Below are 22736 nucleotides of genomic sequence, written 5' to 3'. Positions count from 1 at the left end.
TAAATTTCAGCGTATAGTATATAGAGCAGTAAAAACAAGTAGTATGAAATTTTAGTTTGTACTGACCTCAGTGGTCAGTTTGTAATGACCTTTAGTTTGTCCTGTCCTCAGTGGTAGAAGAGGACAGGACAAGGAGTAATGGTCTCAAGTTGCAGTGGGGGAGGTTTAGGTTGGATATTAGGAAAAACTTTTTCACTAGGAGGGTGGTGAAACACTGGAATGCGTTGCCTAGGGAGGTGGTAGAATCTCCTTCCTTAGAAGTTTTTAAGGTCAGGCTTGACAAAGCCCTGGTTGGGTTGATTTAATTGGGGATTGGTCCTGCTTTGAGCAGGGGGTTGGACTAGATGACCTCCTGAGGTCCCTTCCAACCCTGATATTCTATGATTCTATGACTTTGCTAGTGCTTTTTATGTAGCCTGTTGTAAAACTAGGCAAATATCTAGATGAGTTGATGTACCCTCTGGAAGACCTCTGAGTACCCCAAGGGGGACACGCATCCCTGGTTGAGAACCACTGCTTTAGGGCTAGACTGTGCAGCCTTCACTCATGTTGGTGAGTGCTGGGGCTACTTGCTTGAGTGCCCCATGAGTAAGGTTGCACAATATAGCCCTTTGCAGGTAAGAACATTTCTAATCCTTTGCTCGTCAGTCTTTTATAGTCACTTGCACAACTTGGGCATACGTTTACACATTATATGCCATCTAACTCCCCTGAAGAAGAGTCCTAACACATCATTTTGGAAAATGTCATAGCATGTAGAAACGTAAATATCCTGAAATTCTCCCTCTCCTGTAACAGTAACACAATAACCTTGCTATATTGAGCTGGAATTGTTTTCATAATGTAGTTTGATTGTGCAACTGCTCCATCCGAAATGTAGAGTGTCAGCATATCTTTTAAAAAGGAAATAGTTTTTATGATAATGTCCCATTTTCAGTGAATCTAACAATTCTTAAGGCATTTATGTTTATATTACCCTTTTAGTTAGTGTGCAATTTAGATTGACATAGTTCTTGTGTGAATACTTCTAGGTTATTCTAAATATGGGAGAAAATATTCTGACAGGCTCAGTTAAACATATTATTGTTTGACTATTTGTATGTTTAACCCATTTTTGCTGTTGGTCTCTGTTACCAACAGCAGTGCTGATCCTCTTTCTGTGTCTACAGCTGAAGAGTATCTGTCATTCGCCTTTGAGCATTGTCACCGTTCAAGTCAGAAAAACAAAAGGATGATTTTGATTTACCTTTTGCCAGTAAAAATGTTATTGGTGAGTGGTTTAGCTCTTTACTTCCAAATCAGTCACTGTGGGACAAATGACCAAGCTGACGCACACTATGGCATGACTTCCCCTGATTTTTATTCAGAAGCTGTCTGGAGCCCCATCCAGATGCAGGAGTCAGCTCATGCAGACCTTGTATGGTCAAGGCCGAGGAATACGGTTTGTCAAGCACTTACTTGAAACTGTTGAATTGTAATTTTTGTAATGGCAGAAAAGGGGGAATAAAATTACAACCCTAAAAAAATTTGAACTTGTAAATTACCCCCTTAAATAATTAATAAGCATGATTCTCCACACACCTCTTAATTCCAAATTCTGCTCCTAGCTTCATAGCAACAAAGGCACCCATAGCAGTGTAAATGATGCCATTTCGGTGTGTAAGAGGAGTGCAGGATTATAGCTCCCTAGGAGTCCCCTGTGTAAGTGTGGACTGTGTCTGCGTGCACGCGCAGGTCCATCACAGCAGATCCTTCCATTTTCTCACCCCACAAGAGAGAGTGTGTATGTAAAGGCCTGCATAGTCTACCTGAGCAGGTCCACAGCCTGAAGAGGAAGATTCCTTCCATCATGCCCCTCCCTTACCTGGTGTGTATATACCCTCTGAAGGTGCTAGAGGAATTTCCAGTTAGAGAACTTCAATTCTGATGTTTGATAAATTCATTCCTTCCTTTTTTTTCCCCAGTCTTGGAGCTCTTTTGAGCAGTTATGACTAATTACATTAAATGAGGCAGTCTTGTGAAATGGGGACTAGGATGAGAATGCTAAACCCATTATTAGTGGCCTGAAACAGCAATGCAAGGCTTCTGATAACCAAATCATTTAGTACCTTAAATTACTGTCTTCTCTCTTCTAGAGCAGTTTTGCCATAAAGAAAGCCCCACTTGGCAAGATCATTATCAGCTTCCAAACTTTACACTTATTTAAAAATGTACTAAAATAGCACAAGTGGCTCTTTGTTCACTGAGAGTTAGCTAGAAACATGCAACGTAGAGTTCTGTTGCACATCTCATCTGATTCTTCAACCAGTAAAGGGGCTACCACTGGCATAGTAGCCAAGTAGCTATGTTTCAGTGCTGACTGGGTTGGTGTGCAATCTAATCTCTGCCGTGTAAATTAAAAAGGAGTTCCTTTTTGGTACTGTCTGTGGTTCAAAGTCTCATCAGACCTGATACAATGAGAATGAGTTTTCTCTCTTCAAACTAACTTTTTTTTTTTTTTTTTAAATAAAAGGACATTAAAAATCCACAAAGAGAAATTAAGGAAAATATGTCTGGTTAGACAATCAATAATCTTAACTGTGCTGACACACACCTGTCATGATTAGTGGTGTGTTCTAAAACAGTTTTCTGTTTGCAGAGTGGAGTGCAACACAAGTATAAAATTTGTAACAGTCTAGATCATGTGAAGCATGACCTACTCTGTAATACAAGTTTTGTAATTTATCACACTACCATATTTTTAAAGCTTTTAAAACCCACACTCCTGTAACTATGCCAGATAAACGTTTGTTGGCATGATTAGTGATGTAGTGTATTGGGGGCCTAAAAATACCTCATTCACCTCCTTTATTTTTTTCTGTAAAAGTAAAGTAGATAAATATTTGTATTTCGATTTTTGTTTTTATAGATGATTGATTTGGAAATGTATTTAAATTTATCCTGAAAAATTTTAACTGTGCTTGCTTTTCAGGGCCATATGCCAACAATTCAGCTTTTGAAAAAATATGAGCTTATGCAGTTTGCTGAAGTAACTAAGGCTGTGAGGTACAGTGTATTTATTGGATCACGTATTTTTGTTAAAATAATATTAAGTGAAAGGTTTTTATAGTATGTGGAAAATACCCATTGAATTATATATTTCATCTTCCCAGAGTCATACCTTCTCATGGTACTTGCATATTTTCTGTCATTTTAGTGAAGGAAATCTTCTGCTATTGAATGATGCCCTGACAAAACACGAGACCTTCTTCATTCGTTGTGGTATCTTCCTGATCCTTGAGAAGCTGAAAATCATCACCTACAGGAACCTGTTTAAGAAAGTGTAAGCAAAGTAGAAATCCTATTTTGTGGAAGGGAAATCTTCATTTGGTTTCACCACAGAATTCAGTTTAAAACATCCAGGGTCCCTAGTTCCCTATTTGTCCCTTAGAGACCAGAGCTTAAGCAAAGCGAATTATGGTAGAAGGGCCCTTTTGCTCAGAGAAGCAGAATTTTGAGGTAATTGTGCTGAAATAACTGAAATGTATTTCTGTTTGCATCTTTCAGATATTTGCTACTTAAAACCCATCAGCTATCTCTAGATGCCTTTCTGGTTGCCCTGAAATTCATGCAGGTGGAAGATGTTGATATTGATGAAGTCCAGTGTATTTTGGCTAATCTTATATACATGGTATGTGTTCATCGTTCATTAGCTTGCCTTGGAAACGATAGTTGTTAGAAATGACTACACACAGCAGGAAGGTTAATTACAGAAGGGCAATAATAATAGGAAGTGTACTGGGTTTAGGTTTTTGTGGAGTTGCTTGTGCGTTGTACTCATTTGTGCCTCTCATGTATCTTACTACAGTGAAGGTTCTTATGCTCTAATTCTTGCCTTTTATATGCAAAACAGTAAGGATTACAATTGAGTTTCCACTATAAAGCCAATCTTTGCCCTTTTGCTAAAATGCACAAACACAGTTACAAAATTGGTAAATTATGACTAGGGCTCAGGTAGTATATTTATACTAAATTTGAGTTCAGTTGGACATGGGATTCCTGATTTGACATCCTAAAAATAGAGGCACGCATAAGAGTTCACAAGCTGAATTATAGGGAAAAGATGTAAAAAGGAGAGACACAAATTATTTTACTGGACTCTTGTAAGGGTCTAGTGCACATGAACAAAGATGAGTTAGTTAAGCTCTATGTGTAAAGGTTATTAAAACTTTGGTCTTAAAATCTTAATCCAGGAATAGATTTGAAATTTATAGTCCTTTTCTTGTAGTGAGAGCTCAAAATGTAAATTGGGAACTACAAGGAAGGCTTGTCAGAAACAAAAAGAAAAGGAGTACTTGTGGCACTTCAGAGACTAACAAATTTATTTGAGCATAAGTGAGCTGTAGCTCATGAAAGCTTATGCTCAAATAAATTTGTTAGTCTCCAAGGTGCCACAAGTACTCCTTTTCTTTTTGCGAATACAGACTAACACGGCTGCTACTCAGAAACAGCAAATTCAAAGTTCATGGGCATGTTTAAGGTCCCTATGTAGCAAAGTACTTTTATTAAGTCAATCACACACTTAAGTTATCTTTTATTTATATTATTTGAAGTCAATGGGACTACTCACGAATTTAAAGTTAAGTGCATGCGCACACGTTTTACTGGATCAAGACTGAAGGTAGCAAAAAAACTTCTTGCCAATTTCCAGTACTAAAACTTCTTTCTTTTTAATTCTGTCAGGGTCATATTAAAGGATATATATCTCATCAACATCAGAAGCTTGTGGTCAGTAAGCAGAACCCATTCCCTCCACTTTCTACAGTGTGTTGAGTTTACTGCACCTTAGATGGAGGAGTATTTATAAAAGACTCTACTTGTCAATGGAACTGTTTCTTAAATCGTTCAGTGAAAACTGTTAATGACCTGGTTATGTTCAGTACTGGAATACAAAAAAAACTGTTCATGACTCCTTTCCCAGTGGGACAGGGCCTGCGAGCACAGAGAACAAAATGCTCCCTTTTTAAAGTTAGTTTCTACAAACCCTGAAGTATTGTGGCTGGAAAAGAAACAAGAACATTCCCAATTCATGTTGAAACATTTGCAAAACTTCAGCAACAATCTTTAAAAAGCCTGCCTCAACTATCTCAGATGTCATGTGTACTGACACCCCTTTATGTTCCCGTAACTATTTGTCCTTATCTGTCAAAAGGAAGTGTCCATCGGTGGCACTTAGCATTGTTTCTGCCTACAAAGAATGATTTTTATTTCACCTGTCCTTGACCTAACTCCCAGTTATGAGAGACTTTGGTTTTTTTTAGTAATCTTGGTTGGATATGACATTCTTCAAAGCCTCTCGAAACATTAAGGACCCGTGCCTGATTGGTGCTGAACCCCTGGAACTCCACTTCAATTTCAATAGGATTTTTGAGTGTACAGCAGGGTGTGAGGTGTAGTTACCTATTGCTGCTCAAAACTGGCCTTTAGTAACTGTACTTAACACTTGTTTGAGTTTCCCCTTGAGGCATAAGACTTTATTTAGGTAATCTAGTCCAACTCCATTTTAATTCTGATTTTGTGGAATATTTCTGCCAGTAGGTCCATTCTTTTAAGTGTTCTTTATTTTTGCACGGCATACCTGTTGTTCATGCTGATGGTTTTGTAAAAATAATAAAACAAATGTGATATTTTTCTCTTGGTGGTGACAGTGATGATTTTATTCCAGACTGTTTTAGCACCAGCACACACCATCTAAGATATTTAACAGTCTTTATAATGAAAGTTTCAATAAAATTATTATAGGTTTAAAAAAAAAAACTAACGCACTTGTGAGGTAAGTAGTTTCCTAGATTGACATTATTTTAATGGGATATTCAGGCTGCTTTCATTGTTCTGTTAAGTTCTAACTTATTCTGTACAGTACAAGAACTAAAAGTTACAAACCCAGGTTGTTTTGCCACCTGCATACAACAAATATACTTCAGTAGCACTTGAAAACAGAACAGTGCTTCTGATTTCTGTGCAATTTGCTTCTAATGGTGTTCAAGTGACTTAGTTTTGACATGTGAGAAAGTCATTTGCTTTATTTTGTTTCTGCTGAAAATGATTTTGCATACTTCAACAATAACATGACTCTAGTGGTGAGAGATATTTCATTATCAGTTCAAATATGAAGTCCCTTTCTCTGCTGCAAGAGTCTTTAGCAGAGAAAGGCTCCAGAACAGGGGACCTTACACTGCTAAAAGTAGCAGTGTAGACAGGGAGGCACTGTTTGGGTGTGTAGAGAGGCATGTAGATACATAACCTTGGGTTCTGGCTTGCCTCTTCTCTATTTGCCTAAGCCATGCCTCACCAGCTACATTGCTATTTATACCAGAGCTAGCTGGCTGTAGAGTATCTGTCCACTACACGTCACTCTAAGTGTAGACCTGCCCTAAGTCATTCTTATAGTAGTGTGGATTCATAGATAGAGGCGGTTAGGGACTATTTAGAAAAGCTGGACGTGCACAAGTCCATGGGGCCGGACGAGTTGCATCCGAGAGTGCTGAAGGAATTGGCGGCTGTGATTGCAGAGCCACTGGCCATTATCTTTGAAAACTCGTGGCGAACCGGGGAAGTCCCGGATGACTGGAAAAAGGCTAATGTAGTGCCAATCTTTAAAAAAGGGAAGAAGGAAGATCCTGGGAACTACAGGCCAGTCAGCCTCACCTCAGTCCCTGGAAAAATCATGGAGCAGGTCCTCAAAGAATCAATCCTGAAGCACTTGCATGAGAGGAAAGTGATCAGGAACAGCCAGCATGGATTCACCAAGGGAAGGTCATGCCTGACTAATCTAATCGCCTTTTATGATGAGATTACTGGTTCTGTGGATGAAGGGAAAGCAGTGGATGTATTGTTTCTTGACTTTAGCAAAGCTTTTGACACGGTCTCCCATAGTATTCTTGTCAGCAAGTTAAGGAAGTATGGGCTGGATGAATGCACTATAAGGTGGGTAGAAAGCTGGCTAAATTGTCGGGCTCAACGGGTAGTGATCAATGGCTCCATGTCTAGTTGGCAGCCGGTATCAAGTGGAGTGCCCCAAGGGTCGGTCCTGGGGCCGGTTTTATTCAATATCTTCATAAATGATCTGGAGGATGGTGTGGATTGCACTCTCAGCAAATTTGCGGATGATACTAAACTGGGAGGAGTGGTAGATACGCTGGAGGGGAGGGATAGGATACAGAAGGACCTAGACCAATTGGAAGATTGGGCCAAAAGGAATCTGATGAGGTTCAATAAGGATAAGTGCAGGGTCCTGCACTTAGGACGGAAGAACCCAATGCACAGCTACAGACTAGGGACCGAATGGCTAGGCAGCAGTTCTGCAGAAAAGGACCTAGGGGTGACAGTGGACGAGAAGCTGGATATGAGTCAGCAGTGTGCCCTTGTTGCCAAGAAGGCCAATGGCATTTTGGGATGTATAAGTAGGGGCATAGCGAGCAGATCGAGGGACGTGATCGTTCCCCTCTATTCGACATTGGTGAGGCCTCATCTGGAGTACTGTGTCCAGTTTTGGGCCCCACACTTCAAGAAGGATGTGGATAAATTGGAGAGAGTCCAGCGAAGGGCAACAAAAATGATTAGGGGACTGGAACACATGAGTTATGAGGAGAGGCTGAGGGAGCTGGGATTGTTTAGCCTGCAGAAGAGAAGAATGAGGGGGGATTTGATAGCTGCTTTCAACTACCTGAAAGGGGGTTCCAAAGAGGATGGCTCTAGACTGTTCTCAATGGTAGCAGATGACAGAACGAGGAGTAATGGTCTCAAGTTGCAGTGGGGGAGGTTTAGATTGGATATTAGGAAAAACTTTTTCACTAAGAGGGTGGTGAAACACTGGAATGCGTTACCTAGGGAGGTGGTAGAATCTCCTTCCTTAGAGGTTTTTAAGGTCAGGCTTGACAAAGCCCTGGCTGGGATGATTTAACTGGGAATTGGTCCTGCTTTGAGCAGGGGGTTGGACTAGATGACCTTCTGGGGTCCCTTCCAACCCTGATATTCTATGATTGATTCTATGATCTAACTTCTGAAAGTGTCCTGTTAAGAGTGTTGGGAAAGTGTCACATGCAGGTTGTACTAGTATGAAGAGTATATATTTAATGAGTGTTTGAGAGTGGATAATTAAAACATGCAGTACTGGAAAAAGGATCCAAGCCTCTTTATTTTTGAATCCCATTCCCATTGACATCAGTGCTGCAAGATCCGTGAGGAAAATAGATGTGCTCTATTCAAAATGCCCCTCTTCTGTAGGGCACAAAGAAAACTGAGGCAGGGACTGGGTTGTGATCACTGCTCCTGATTGGCTAAGAGTAGCATACAGCCTATTCTTTCTGTAACTCCATCTCCCCTGGCCTCCACCTCAGCCCACTTGTCTCATTTACCTGTTTGTCTTGTCTTTAGCATGTCAGTTCTCTGGGGCAGAAGGATTTGCATCAAAATGGAGTACTTTGTTTCAACTATCTTGTTCTGACTTGACTGTCCCTACTCAGTAGCAAGAATGTAGATGCAGAGCACTGCAGTGAGTTCTTCTCTTACAGAGATTTCATTACTTTTACAAAATATACAATGAAGCATCAGCAATAATTAAAACTAAATTATGCTTGTCAGATGAACAAAGCACAGGGTAGTGATGCATTCACTTTTTATTTTGCTCAAATGGGGCAAGGTTATCAAGTGGCAATCGAGGCCAGAGCAAGGGCCAGTTTGTTGCTGCCCCTGGAGCAGCCTACCTGGGTGATTGTGACTTAAGGAATCACTTCACCTATGTCTGATTTAGACTATTCCTATTCTAGGGTTTGATTCAGCAAAACTTTACTCAAGTAATCCTAAGAAAGTCAGGGGGATGCTTTGCAAGTACTTACATGAATAAAGTTGTGCAGGATTTGACCATATTCCACTTGTCTCTGAAACAGTAGCTGCATTTCCCCCTAGCAATGGGGACACTTCAGTGAGAGGGGAAAGTGATTCATTTATTTGTAATACACAATCAGTTAAGGGCTCTTAGGATCAGCGTAGATGAACAGTGCTGTACAAATTCAAACTCCTAATTATTTTCAAAGTGAAGTAGCCATGTCTACCACAACAGTCCTCAATCCTGTCTTTGGAAAGGGAGAGAAAAGACAGATTGGACAATAGATTTGTTTTGAGGGATGAACTACAGTTAAATATTTACAGTATTACCATTACAACACAATGCAGGTTGACCTTGCTGAAACCAAGTTGCTGCATCCACGTGGTCTTTGTATTTGCAGTTATGGATTTGGTGCTGTCAGGACTTTTTTCTTTTATTCTGTTTTTTGTTTGAACCACATCATATATCTTGAAGTCTTTGTGAAAATAAATGGTTCCCAGTTACTTACATTAGTTGGCCAAGCTCCAAAAATACCTGTCAGAAACCAAGTGCCTTTGTAGTCATGGGCGATAAAGTTTCCTCCTGCCAGCTGCCCATCCACAGGCTCTGGGTGATGTCCGCAATACTGTCTGTTCGTAAGACTTGTATTGAGTATTTGTTCACATTCCCTTTCAGGAAGGTAGGAGACCTGCAACTCAACTAGTGAACCTCTCACCTCACTTTCTTCCTGTTTCCAGCCACTGACAGTGCCTGTCAGCTGTGGAATCAAAACATGTTCTGCAAAGTCTTTGTCAGGAAGACATATAAAATGCTGATAGTTGTTGCACTCAATGCGCTCTCGAAGTTGTAGCAATGCAAGGTTATTCTCACCAGTAGCTTCGTCGTACCGCATATGTATGTGTTTCTCAGTCACATCTATTACCTGTCCAACTCCATGTATGCTCTTATTCCCTGTGAAGTTATGACATGGTCACTGCTCTTAGAAATAGTTTTAGCATCTGTCACCAAAGTTGAACACAGATTAATTGCTAATAGTTAAGGGAGTTATTCTGCCAACATAGCTACTACCATGATTATACCCTTATTTTGCAGTAAAGACAGAGGCTAGTAGTAGGAGTTGATTTTACAGCAGTTAAGCATATCAGATCCTGGTTATACAAATTTTGAAGATGCTTTTTAACTCTTCAGGAGCATATAGGTGAGAGTGAATAGGAAGAAACTATAATTTCAGGATGACAAAGTAAAATATACAACAAAAATGGGGATGAATGATGATGAATTAACATTGCTAATTGTTCCCTATAAGCAAAATATTTTTAAATGCAGACAGTTTGTTTCCTAGGATAGACCAAATGTTCTGAAATGGCAATTTTTATATGTAAACTCTTTGAAAGTATGCTTTGACAACACAAAAACGTAGATTGACAATCAGGAGGAAAAGAAGCGTGATCACCTACCAGTCCTAACCCTGATACCAGAATGATTGTGCAGAAGGGCACACTCAGCTGTAGTCAACACGAAGTTGCTCTTCAAAAGAACACCTCCACAGAATCCTTTTCCTTCCAAATTTAGCAACATGACCTATAAAACAAAAAACAGTAAATTCTGCTGTTGTCTTTAACTTTGTAGTATTATGGGATAAGAGCAAAATATTGAATTATTATAAACAGCTAAGATTTGTAATTTAATTATCTTTAAAATGAAATGTCCATAATCTGCCCTGTTAGCCCCAGGGATCCTATTCCTATTTAAGGCTGCAGAAAACCTCCCACTGATTTAAATGGGAGTTGGATAGGACCTATCAACAGCTGCAGTTGCAAAGAAATCAAATAGGGTTGTAGTAGTGAAGGGAGAAGAACCTAGCACTAAATATCAAATAATATACCATGTATTATGAAACTGACAGTTCAGAAGGGGCTCCCCTTACATAAGTACGGAGTCATAGGACTTCCAAATTATATTGAAAAATGGTAGAATCCTGCTATATTGATACTTGATGCACTAGTAAGTTTTCTAGTAGGGCAAAGATAAGTGCAAGGAATGATATGCTGCCAAGAGTAATTTATAAATTGTGACATTTAAATACAGTAAATTTTTTATTTTGCAAGGAGGTTGACTACAAAAGTTTGTAATAAGGGGTCTTGCTGTCTTTTATCACCTTTTGCTTCTATTTATCTGACCTCTTGTTTAGTTAAAACTTTAAAAAAAAAAACATTTTAAGTACTCAAAGATAAGGTGTGTTGCATCTGAGAACACAGCTTTACTATAGACGTTTCTACAATAACAGTACTTCCAAAGATCTCTATAAATACCTGCCAAGGGAATCCTCTGTGGCAAGTCGTCTTAATTTCCTTCAGCCTCATTATTTTAGCATCATCAAGTCTGCCACATGCACACTGATCTAGGAATGGTTAAAAGAAAAAGACATGCAAAATTTTTGTGGCAATGTTTGAAGATAACCATTACCCTGAACATATTGTGGTGTTCCCACATTAACGCTTTAAGATCACTGGTTCTTCCCCTCCCCTGCCAACCCCCCAAAATAGGGGGCCAGATCCTCAGTTTCTAGTAACTTGCTAATGACTTTGGAAGATCAATGGTTTATTGTTTGCTTCTTTCATAATTTCCCATTGCAACAAGTGCTTAATATTTATATCAAACAAAATCCAACCCTTTGAAACTTACCTTTTCAGTTTGTGAGCTCTTGGGGATAGGGACCTTGTTTCACTATTTGGCTGGACAAAATAATATTCTCTCTTATTGCTATGGTCAAAGCAATTCAAAACACTAATTATGAATATACTACCATGTGCTGCTGGGAGGTACAGTTTTGGAGAAAAGGTCGCTCCTCTACTACAAGATTTAAACCAGTAACATCACTTCCAACTAGTGAACATTTGCAATACGTTACACCAGGTGCTTCCCTTACCCTGTCAAATATTTAACTGCCTAATAGGAGGCAGGGATTGAGCTTATATATATACTGAATTAGTGAAACATCCACCTCACTTCCAAAGGGACTCCAGCCATCTTCTGGATTGGGGGAGCAAAAGTCCCTTTCATAAGCAATGTGGCCCTGCTCTTCTAGCCTATATAGGGAGGCCCAACATGAGCCCTTCTCCAGTTGGAAAAATGATGACATGGCCTAAAAGGACCCCACCCTTTCCAACCACTGAGTCAAATTATTCATGGCTTCCAAAGAGCAAGCAGGTGCTGCGTAGGCCCCATCCTCCCTGTTCCTCCACCCCCACAAAGTAGCGCTGCTATATCACCACAGAAGTGTCTTTCTTGCTTTCCCAGCTTGTCTGCCTATGAGATAATTTGCCAGTTGTGCCTAAGTGTGTTGTTTCTGTGGTATGGCTATAAATGTCAGTTTGGAGCTATGCTGTGATTCAACAGCCGTCAGACAGACATGTCTAGAGGCTACTGTGTGTGACGAATTACCATTGGGGAGAGGAGAGGGATGGAAGTAGGAACAGAGTGACCATATTTCCCAAAGGGAAAATGGCAGACCGCATGGGGCTTGCCTGAGCCATCCCCTGTGTGGGGCTGGCTCAAGCCACCTGGCATCACTGCGGTCGTGCACGGCTGGCGTTGCCCTTTCCCCCCCCACTACCGCCCAACATTCCTCTGCACCTCACTCGTGGGGCACGCCCCACTTTCTTGGCAAAACTGAGCACTTGTCCCATTTGCTTTTGCCACGTGATGATCAGTTGGCAAGAGCAACTGGGACAAATACCCAGTTTTGCCCCCCCAAAAAATCAAGATATCTGAGACAGGGCTTTAAAATGGAATTGTCCCAGCCAAAACAGGACATATGGTCACCCTAAATCAGAGGGCTATTTGATACTGAGCAGTGTGGGTGTGTCAGCTGGTGGAAGGGAGAAAAAAAGTGGCCTAGCTGCCAAGGAGCTAAAACCTTGGTGCCAGACCATAATCCCATTCATACATGTGTAGAGGGGCCTCCACACCTGGAAGGGAGCTCAGCTGCCTTTGAGACACTGTTCCTTCCCTCAGCTGGACCCAGCAAAGCCCTCTTTGCATAGGCTAGGGTATTCTCCTCATGGTAGTTGGGAACAGAGAGGTAGGACTGTCCCGCTTGATACTGGGCTTCCCACTCTGAGAGTGGATAGTCTCATGCCAGCCTGTACACAGAGGTCAGAGCACTGCCCCACTGATGTAGGAGGATCAGTGCTGCTCTCACAGCTATTCACTGCGTAGGCATGTGCTATCCTGACTGCAGCAGGAAGAGTTGATCTCATGGCAGCAACCATAAAAAAAGACACAGGCAAAATAAAAACAATGGGCCTGATTCTCCTCTCACTCCTGTTTTAAAGACTAACCAATTTATTTGAGCATAAGCTTTCGTGAGCTACAGCTCACTTCATCGGATGCATACTGTGGAAAGTACAGAAGATCTTTTTATACACACAAACCATGAAAAAATGGGTGTTTACCACTACAAAAGGTTTTCTCTCTCCCCACCCCACTCTCCTGCTGGTAATAGCTTATCTAAAGTGATCACTCTCCTTACAATGTGTATGATAATCAAGGTGGGAGGGAGAGTAGGAAAAAACAAGGGGAAATAGGTTACCTTGCATAATGAGAGTGGGGTGGAGGGAGAGAAAACCTTTTGTAGTTTTAAACACCCATTTTTTCATGGTTTGTGTGTATAAAAAGATTTTCTGTACTTTCCACAGTATGCATCCGATGAAGTGAGCTGTAGCTCATGAAAGCTCATGCTCAAATAAATTGGTTAGTCTCTAAGGTGCCACAAGTCCTCCTTTTCTTTTTGTGAATACAGACTACACGGCTGTTACTCTGAAACCTGTTTTAAAGACGTAACTCAATTGACTTCAGAGGAGACGCTCTTTACACTGGAAGTGTTTGGAAAATCTGGGCCAGTGAATGAATTTTAGGATTTGCTTTGCTCTGAAGCTGTGTTTGATCAACCTTGTATTTATTTTTCCTCTGGAAAGTCGTCATTACTGGAACCCTCAGGACACCTCCTTTTGGTTCACTCTAATGGTCTCAGTGCAGTAATAATAGCTCCTATTGATGCTGTTCCTCCAGCCTGCCTACCCTGGGACTAAGCATGCTCTCTTCTGTCTTCTTTTTATACTTACCTCTTGGAATGCATGATTTTTTATCTTCCCCAAGTTCATAGCCTTTTGCACATGAGCAGCGGTAGGACTCAGATCCTGGATAGCAGAAGTGTTGACATCCCTCTCTAGTTTTGTGTTGACACTCATTTTTAGCTAAAGAGAATAACAAAAGCAAAGCACGAAGAAACAATAATTGAGCAATAAACTGGGATTTTCTTGCACATCATGGGCCCTATTTTGCTAAGCAATAACGTTTGCTCACTTTTCATGCTCTTCTGAGCTCATCATTTAAGTAATTCTTGCTACTCCCTCTTTTTAACTTCTTGGAGAGGTACTGAGCCCCGGCAACTCCCATGAAGTCATTGTAAAGTGAATTGCTCCTTATGCCACATCAGGCTGGATGTATTTCAGGATTGCATTTGTAGGTTATACTAGCTAAAGTAACACTGGCTCTTCTCCACATGGAAAATGCCATGACATATATTTGTATGTATTGGCACTGAGTGCCAGGTGTCTTTGAAAAAAGAGAATGATTGTACTTTTTATGGAAGCAGGAGTTGCTTAAAAGATAAAGGACTTAAGCTGTTCTTTTTTGGCTCTTCTTATGCTCATGCCAAGAAAATTTAAACTTAATAGCAACCAATGTAAAAGAGAATGGAAAATAAAAGAAGCACGTATTGCCTCTGAAACAGTGCCAGTCTCTTCAGCTTCCCATAGCTGGGCAAACTCTTGAGAGTTGCTTTGGCACTAAACAATATTAAAAATAATGGGAAGATCCCCAGGACTGGACATTTGGTACCTGGCACAGCTCAGGGATGAGGAAGCACCAAAGCTGCCTTTAAGCCGGTTTTTTTGGCTCTGTGAGGCTTGGGGCTGTGCAGGTCCAGCTGCAAGGGCTGAGCTAAGTTGTGCCAGTGGCAATGGTCCCCAAGGAGACGTTCCATGGTTGGGGACTGCCAGAGCTAAAGATGACTGTGGACATTGCCAATGAGCGGCCGGTGACCTGGCCATTGCGGGAGGCTAGCCCCCAGCCCCTCCCCTTCTGCCTGAGGCTCTGCCCCTTCCCCTCCCCTTGTGCCCCCTTCCCCCACAGGAGCGCAGAGCACCCCCCACTGTGGCCCCCGGCCCCAGTGCTGGGTGGCACGGCAGCAGCACCCTCAGCCCCGGAGCACCTCGCGGTGTGGCAACAGCACCCTCAGCCCCGGAGTGCCGGGCAGCACGGTCCAAGCACCCAGCAGGCAGCGCAGCCCCAGCCGCCCCGAGTCCCCATGGTAGGCTGCCCAGCCTCAGCCCCTGTCATCCTGGGCCAAGGCAGAGCACCAGGCACTGCAGGAGGGGGCCTCCTAGGGGCGGAGCATGGTGGGGCCACACCAGGCTGTTTGTGGACGCACAACCTCCCCCAGCGGATGAGACCGATCACCCTGCTATTGCCCCTTTTTCCAGCTACACCACCTATGCCAGAGGGGCTACACTGGCCCACAGCACCCAGGGATTCCTCCATACCAGGGCAAACCTCCAAATAACCAGTTCCACTGGTTTTAAGGCTGGTGAAGTAGCACTAAGCAGCGGATTCAAGAACCTGGCCCAACGTGTTTTTAAGTACCATTACTTTTTCTGTCCTTGTCTAGTTAGATTTATATCCATTCACATTCTTAAGTGGACCAGAAAAACAGTTAAGCTTTGTCATCAGTCAGTTTATCGGTGTAAAGGACTTTCTATAACAGAGAATTATAAAAAAAGTAGTCAGCTCCATGTGAATGAGACTGCCTCTGTCCTCCAATTTATCATGTAAATAAAACAGTAAATATTAACAATTGATTAATTATAAAGGATGCGCTCAAGTTCTGAGCAAATTGCTCAAAAGCACTTGTAAAATGCAGAGTAGACCTAAGAAGAGCACAAGTATTATTTACGTTATCTTTATTAATCAAAAAGCTGCATATCTGATGTGGAAAATGGGGGTCCGTGAGTCTGAATCCCAACAAAATACTTTCTAAAGAGTCAGATCTTCGTGACTAATTAGCCTGTTCACATTGGAAGAGGCCTTGCTGGGACTCCTAATTCTGGCTCCCAGAAATTTTCAGCTTTGAATCTTTCAGTCTTTTCTAAAGGATAACATCGACATGGAGAAATTCACTTTTTAGGATAGTCTTCCTTTGTCCTTACTCAGTTCTTACTGTGGCAAACTCCCACTGAAGTCAGTGGATATTTGCCTGAGTCAGGACAGAGTAAAACTGAGGTGGATTTCCCCCTCTAACAAAAAAACCCAAAGAAAAAGCATCCTGGGAACCACGGAGGAAACCTCCACAAAGTTCCCCCATTGAGTTTCCCCCAGACCATTTGATCAGATGGGCAGTAGTTTAGCTCCCATACACGCTCCCTGGGTCCCTTGAGAGGGATCCACTACAGCAGGGTTGCCAAACATTTTCAGAAGTTGGATTGTCCTGTGGGGGCACCTGCTGACCTCTCATTCATGATGGTGGGGACAATCTTCCCCGCTATTTACAATCATACAGTTTCCCTTTGGCAACTACAGCCAAAATAACCTGGAGAAGTAATATTAGGAACATATTTAAGGTAGTTTTAGATTATTCAATTCAATAGCATCTGGAAACAAGGAGTAGAGAGAGAATCATGTGACCAGCTAACAAGCGATCTGCAGACCACGCTTTGAGAACCTTTGGATGATGAGCAGAGGGCCATCCACACAGAGGCCCTCTGCCCTGGCTCCAGGCTCTCAATCCTGCCTCCATTGTGGCTTCACTGGTGTCATGCTGCCAGGGTTTCTCGTGCCCTTTGCCGCCTCCTCAATCTCTCCTGGATAGAAGGAAGGTGACAGGGCACAGCAAAGTTAATGCAGCCGCATGCGGCATTAACATTTTAATGGATTTACCCCAGGTTGTTGAGATGAACAATTCATATCCCCTCTTTCCATGTGTCACTGTCATGCATCCTCCGCTAGGAATCACATGTTTTAACATAAAATAAACAATATAGACTGTCTGCATGAGGTCCATATAGTTTCCACTGTAGCCTCTAGGGGAAATGTTGCCTTACCGAAATTACAGTTCTGTCCTTCATAGGCATCTGTGCAGGTGCAGGTGTAGTTGCGAATGCTGTCCTGACACACACCATTGTGCTGGCATGGGTTTGAGGAGCACTGTCTGCCACCTGAATGAACGTTGCATCAGTAAGAGCAATCGGAGTCACCAACAGGGACACACGCCTATTAATGACAGAGCTTTCTTCCCAGCATGGAATCTTTTACCAGCACAGCTGTTGGTAGGTCACAAATCACATTTCCTCACACCTCTGACCAACCCAGGAATGCCAGCAAAAGTTTGTAGTGTAGATCTGGTCTAAGACCCTTGCTCTGGGAATGCCCTGCCTGTGTGTGTCTGAAGCGGGTGAGGAGGGTGCATGCAGGGCTGGCCCAACTACCCACCCATGCAGATATATCCTGGGTGCTGTGCTGAGTACTGCCTGCACCCTCTTGCTGCCATCCCTACATCTTGGGAAGTGGGGGGAGGTGGACCCCTACTACAACCCTGGCTCTTCTAGAGAGAAAAAGGGCTCTTGCTGTTGCTCCTGGGGGAAAGAAGCGGCCCCTTACCACTGCCATTCCAAGGCAAGGAACAAGGTAATGGTATAGGATGGTGCTGGGTGAGTGGAGCCACACCAGGCTCCATGTTGTGGAGTGCCCAGAGCCCCAGTTTAACTTAGTCCAGCTTGCATAGGGAAAACAATAAAAGAAACAGCCTATTTAATGTCATTGCATCTAGCCAAATATTCTAACACTATTTTTTTGATTTACAGCCTTGACTGTTAACTATTTCTCAGATGGCTTGCTTTTAATGACTCCACTCCTGCTCTTTTTTTTGTGTATTTCTTCTCCCCTCACTTCACCAGATGCTTGATAAACAGTAGTAGGATACTTAAAATAAAGTGCAAATTGAATAAACTACTTGAGAGTCTTTTAAATTCCATAATCCTAACTGTAATGATCACTTCATAAAATCATTTTAGAAAAAGAGATTGAACAGTCAACTTACCGAAATAGCGAGCCCAAAACTTGTTCTGAAAAAATTAAAAAGAAATCTTGTTACATCTCTTGGCTAATACCTTTTCCCACAAATACTTTGTCACAACAAAAAATGTGCAAGAGAACAAATCTTATAGTCTATGCTTAAAAGTTAAACAGTCATACAAACTTTGGTCCTGGTCCTACCCTCTTTACTCAGGCAAACTTCCCACTGAACACAATCAGACTTTTCCTTGAGTCAGGAGTACAGGATCAGAACCTATTGCTTTATTTCAAAATAATTATTTCTTATGAAAAAATGTTAGTGAGGGAAGAAGAAATACTTGTGGCATGTAAGAAACATCTGGACAATGATGTGACAATGTATCAATTATAATACCTAACCCCATTGTCCCCAAGTCTGGCAGTGATCACCACTTGAAATCCTCCCCCACCAACACCATCAGCTTAGGAAGGGAGCCCCAAGCTCTGTCACCTGGGCCCCAAATGGCAGAAAGTTGAGAAGTGTGTGATTTGTTGTATATTGTACCATCAGTGACAGATGTTAATTTTTTTAAATATAAAATCTGTTTTAAAGGATGTGTGAAAGAGCGGAGTTCCTCCAGGGTGTGTGTGTATTTTTGTACATTTCAGGCTGAGTTTCCTGAAGTGCAGGCATAAACCATCCTAACATTTCAAGCATCAGAACAGATGAAAAAGAAATATAATTTAAAAAACATCTCATGATATTTATGCCAATTTCATGATTGATTTATTTGGTCCCTCTCATGATGTTTGCTCTCCCAGAACTGGCAATACTGATCGTGCTGGTTAATTGGCGAGACGACTAGGACTCTAGTCTAGTGACGACTAGTGGCTTTGGACCACTTCCCTTAACGTTAACGGAGTTGTAGCAAGCATTAAAATACAAGGATGCCAAGTGTCACACCCATAGGTGTTGGAACGAGAGGCACTGGGGGTGCGAATGCACCCCCCTGGCTTGAAGTGGCTTCCATTCTATACAGGGTTTACAGTTTGGTTCACTGGCTCTCAGCACCCCCCCCACCACATGCATTGTTCCTGCCCCCTGGTCACACGTCTCACACCATCCGGTCACTCAGGCCTGCATCTGGTCCCTTGGTCCCACTGGAATCTCGCAGCAGGCAGCGGACTTTTCCTGGCCACTGGTGTGCGCTGTGGCGCCTGCTGAGCAAGCCTCTTTCCTGCTGCTTCCCCTGCTGGATCCCAGCCAAGAAAGATGCAGCTGGGAGCAGAGGGGGGTGTGTGTGTGTGTGTGTGTGTAACACTGCTCTTGGATTCACCCCCCAACACACACGCCAGCGGCACCAGCCTCTCAACATCACCAACCCCTCCCAAACTCCCCCTGAAGCCCCACTACCCATATTGCTGGCCTTGGCACCCCCCCTCCCCCAGCTGTTTCCCTCACTCTCACTGCAGATAGGGCCCCTGGCAAGGTTCCCTTAAAATGCACCCCATGCACTGCAGGGAGGTAGCGCGCTACACAATGCTGTACTCGGAGGCATCTGCCCGCTGGTCAGGACAGGGGGCCTCCCCTCGTAGCTGCTGCTGATTGGCCCTACCAGGGAGTCACCGCCTCTTTCTTGGCCCCTTCTCCCATCATCAATCCCTTATTGGAACACTGTAGCAAACAAAGTGTTGCGGGGCAATGGAAGATTGATTTCACATTGCAGAGAAATCTAGGCAATACTGTTAGGTCGCAAAGAATCAAACATTGCTGCAGCGTAGACAGGTTCTGATCGGCGAAGAAGCAGCAAGTGTTGCAATTCTTAGAAAAACAAACAATAAAAAAATACCTACAGTCTCTTCATTGTCTTCAAATACTTCTCGTGCCTCTTCATATGTGCATCTTTCTTCTAGGCACTCTCTTTCCAAATTGCCTTGAAAGAACTCCTCAATAATTAGGAAAGACCCACGCTTATGTCTTGAGATAACTTGATTCGCATTGTTGGCTGATAGAAAGACTGAAAAGTTGGATAACAAGAGGCACTAATGTAAATATATGGACGTTTTTGTTATCTACTTCTGTCTCTTCTTAAAATAGGTCAGGAAGCAGGCAGTTTTTAATATGAAGAGAAATATGAAGGAATTGCATCAACGTTGAAGTTGCATAAGTGCATATACTGCACCAGCACTCCTTTCTTAGCCCAGATTGGGCTGGGAAATCATGGAATTTTGTCCCAGTGCTTAATTTGTAATGAAAGAGGTGCAATTTTTTTACTTTCGTAACTGATGCAGCAAGCCCAGAGGTGCCAGGGCTCTGAACTGCCAAGCCTAGAGGTGCCAGGGCTCAGCCTTGGAAAGCTCTGACACAAATTAAGTTTTGTCTTTATTTTCCATTGGGAAGTGCAGGATTTGAACTCTGTAGAATAGGAAGTTAGTTCAACCTTGCCAATCCCCAGATCTCAGGGAGTCCACCAGAGGCAGGGCCATCCACATGGCAGTCCTGTATTCCTACCCTGCCTCCATTGCCCCTGGCTCTGTCCTGGACTCCATGACAATCTGGTTCAGATGGAGTCATGATACCAGGGTCTCTGTAACAAGCACACTTATGCAGAACCCTCTTCTTCAACTGGAGTTCTGCAGTACAGACGGGTTGCATGGTAAAGTGAGTGCTGACTCCATATTTAATTGCCAGCAGAATTCTTCTTGGAGGGAGAATTAGGCAAATCCATCTAACAACCTCTTCTCTCACCCTGGCTTCATGCCACCCCTCCAAAACAAATTCACAAAACGTGTGGAAGGGGCTTCTACAGGGCAAGGAAGGGAGGAGAAATGTTACCATAAAGGCAACACTCCCCACTTTATAGCCATTGGGAGAGGATATATGGGGTTTTTAAATCCTTCTGCAAAGATGGAGGGAACGATCTGTGCCTCAGTTGTTATTTAAGGGCCCAATCCTCCACTCCTTACTCAGACTGACTCCACCAACAGTCTTGGCTGAATAAAGATAGCCAAATTTGGTTTTTAATTTACATGTTTAGGGAAAGCAAATATAATGTACAATGGCCAGAAAAAAAGACCAGTTCCTTGGGTGGTGGAGGCTAGAACCATTTGGATCTGATGAGGGATCAAGGAATTGGGGGCCATGATACTTAGTAACGGAACAATATTGTGAAATTGTATGTAATTTCTTAGTTAAACCTTTAAAAAAAAAACAAGTGACCAGACTAATTCTAGCACTGTTTACGCTGTTTTAAAAAAATCAGTTCCATGATTAAAAAAAAAAAAAGCTATCTAGTGCCACAATATATTTTTTAAAAAATGTGTCTCTCTCATTTTTGTTGCATGATTGATCATGCATTTTTGTCACTAGTTTGATTTCTGGTGCATTTAAAATATCTTTTAAAAATCATATTGTGGTACATGATTGAAGAAATTCAAAGAAAATCATTACTATTATCACTGTGAGCGTAATGCATAAATGCAGAGCGTCTTTCTCCTTCTCCCATCCATCTGAGATACTCTAGAGCATTAATGCAGAAAAGTGCATCTATGCAAATCACGTAAAAGCAATGTCTTTTGGCCTTCTACATAAACTCGATTTTCATCAGAATGATGATTAGGAAGACCAAGTGAGAAGGCACTTTATTGCACATATGGGCACTCTTTATGGATGATAAGTAAGGAGTACAGAAAAAGCATTCTGCTGATGTTAATAGAATGACATACTGTGAAATAAAGCAAGGTTTTTGCATCAGTAACTGTATTGTAGTTTTTGCCAAAGTGCATCAGAAAAGCAAGAGAAATGTGGGTGAAAATGAGGAACTGCCAGCTTCAATGACAGCCTGTACTACAAAGTTAAAACAAAACCAGGCAAATAATATTTTTGTGTTTTAGGAAGATCACCACAAAGCCAAATTAAAACAACAACAAAGCAAATGCCATACCTGTCTGTTCTGTCTGAAGGAAAAGGAGGACAAAAATAAGAAAGCATATTGTCCAAAGGTGAGTTGCCATTTTTGATCCACTGTAATAGTTAACTGTAGCTTGCCTGCATTCCTGCAGAGCTTTCAGGGAAGTCACTAAACGAGAAATGTTCAAGTTTAAAGTTCAGTAACTCTAAGGGCAATGCCTGGGTTCAGTGTCAACAAATGACAACTTAAAAAAAAAATTATTTTTGTAGTGGTACAACAATGCTCCCATTCGAGGAAAGAGGCAACCCCTTATCTTTTGGACAGATAGGGTGGAGCAGATTTGCCAGCTACCCTGAAAACTGCTGGGCAGCACCACATTTTGAACATCCATCCCATAACCCAGTCCCCACTTCGCCTGACACGAAAAGGGGAGAGCTGCTAAAAAGCTGACCGCTAGTACCATACATCAGTGCAATACAGGTACAAGTTGGAGGATAACTGGTCGGAGAAGAGTACACAGTAAGACTGGTTTAGGATTTAGCAAAAAGACTGTTCCCATAAACTGTTTACCAGGGCAATAACAGGTTAAGGAAATTCCTTACATTGCCTTTCCGAATCTCTGAAAATGTTCTCAACTCCATTGTACCCCAGTAAAACTCCATTGACTATTGGGGTTACATTGAATAACCAGGAGCAGAATTTGTTCTGTAAGGCTATATTTTCACGACACCTCCCCTCTCGCTTTCGGCTGCCAGCGGCAGTACTACGCCCTCAGACGAGATGAAGGAAGAACCCACTTTAACAGCTCTCCACTTTCTGTTTCATGCAGAGTGGGAACTGGGCCATGG

At 42.3% G+C, this 22736-nt stretch overlaps 2 protein-coding genes across 4 annotated transcripts in view; one reads left to right on the top strand and one right to left on the bottom strand.

The window, feature by feature from the left end:
- Positions 1-5672, top strand: part of PCID2 (PCI domain containing 2) — a 31825-nt gene extending 26153 nt beyond the window's left edge. For both annotated transcript variants that reach the window (XM_084617511.1, XM_084617510.1), the window contains exons 12-16: positions 1170-1270; positions 2972-3045; positions 3197-3322; positions 3547-3670; positions 4723-5672. In XM_084617511.1, the coding sequence (XP_084473637.1) occupies positions 1170-1270; positions 2972-3045; positions 3197-3322; positions 3547-3670; positions 4723-4812 (515 nt within the window). In that variant the 3' untranslated portion in view covers positions 4813-5672. The remainder of the gene's footprint in view (positions 1-1169; positions 1271-2971; positions 3046-3196; positions 3323-3546; positions 3671-4722) is intronic.
- A 2185-nt stretch (positions 5673-7857) lies between these two features.
- Positions 7858-22047, bottom strand: PROZ (protein Z, vitamin K dependent plasma glycoprotein). 2 transcript variants are annotated; one of them, XM_084617575.1, is made up of 8 exons: positions 21922-22047; positions 19832-19995; positions 18024-18048; positions 17029-17142; positions 13993-14124; positions 11179-11267; positions 10324-10447; positions 7858-9817 (listed from the first exon to the last, which is right to left on the bottom strand). In XM_084617575.1, exons 1-8 carry the CDS (start codon positions 21989-21991, stop codon positions 9300-9302), a joined length of 1236 nt encoding a protein of 411 aa, XP_084473701.1. In that variant the 5' UTR covers positions 21992-22047; the 3' UTR covers positions 7858-9299. The 2 variants fall into 2 exon arrangements, with proteins under 2 accessions (XP_084473701.1, XP_084473702.1); XM_084617576.1 differs by lacking the exon at positions 17029-17142.
- Between the last annotated feature and the right edge of the window lie 689 nt (positions 22048-22736).

The sequence above is a fragment of the Lepidochelys olivacea genome (genome assembly GCF_965140295.1).
Source record: "Lepidochelys olivacea isolate rLepOli2 genome assembly, chromosome: 1".
NCBI classification, from domain to species: domain Eukaryota; kingdom Metazoa; phylum Chordata; order Testudines; family Cheloniidae; genus Lepidochelys; species Lepidochelys olivacea.
Note: the sequence above shows the minus strand (reverse complement) of the source record. Positions and strands in the feature narration are given on the sequence as shown.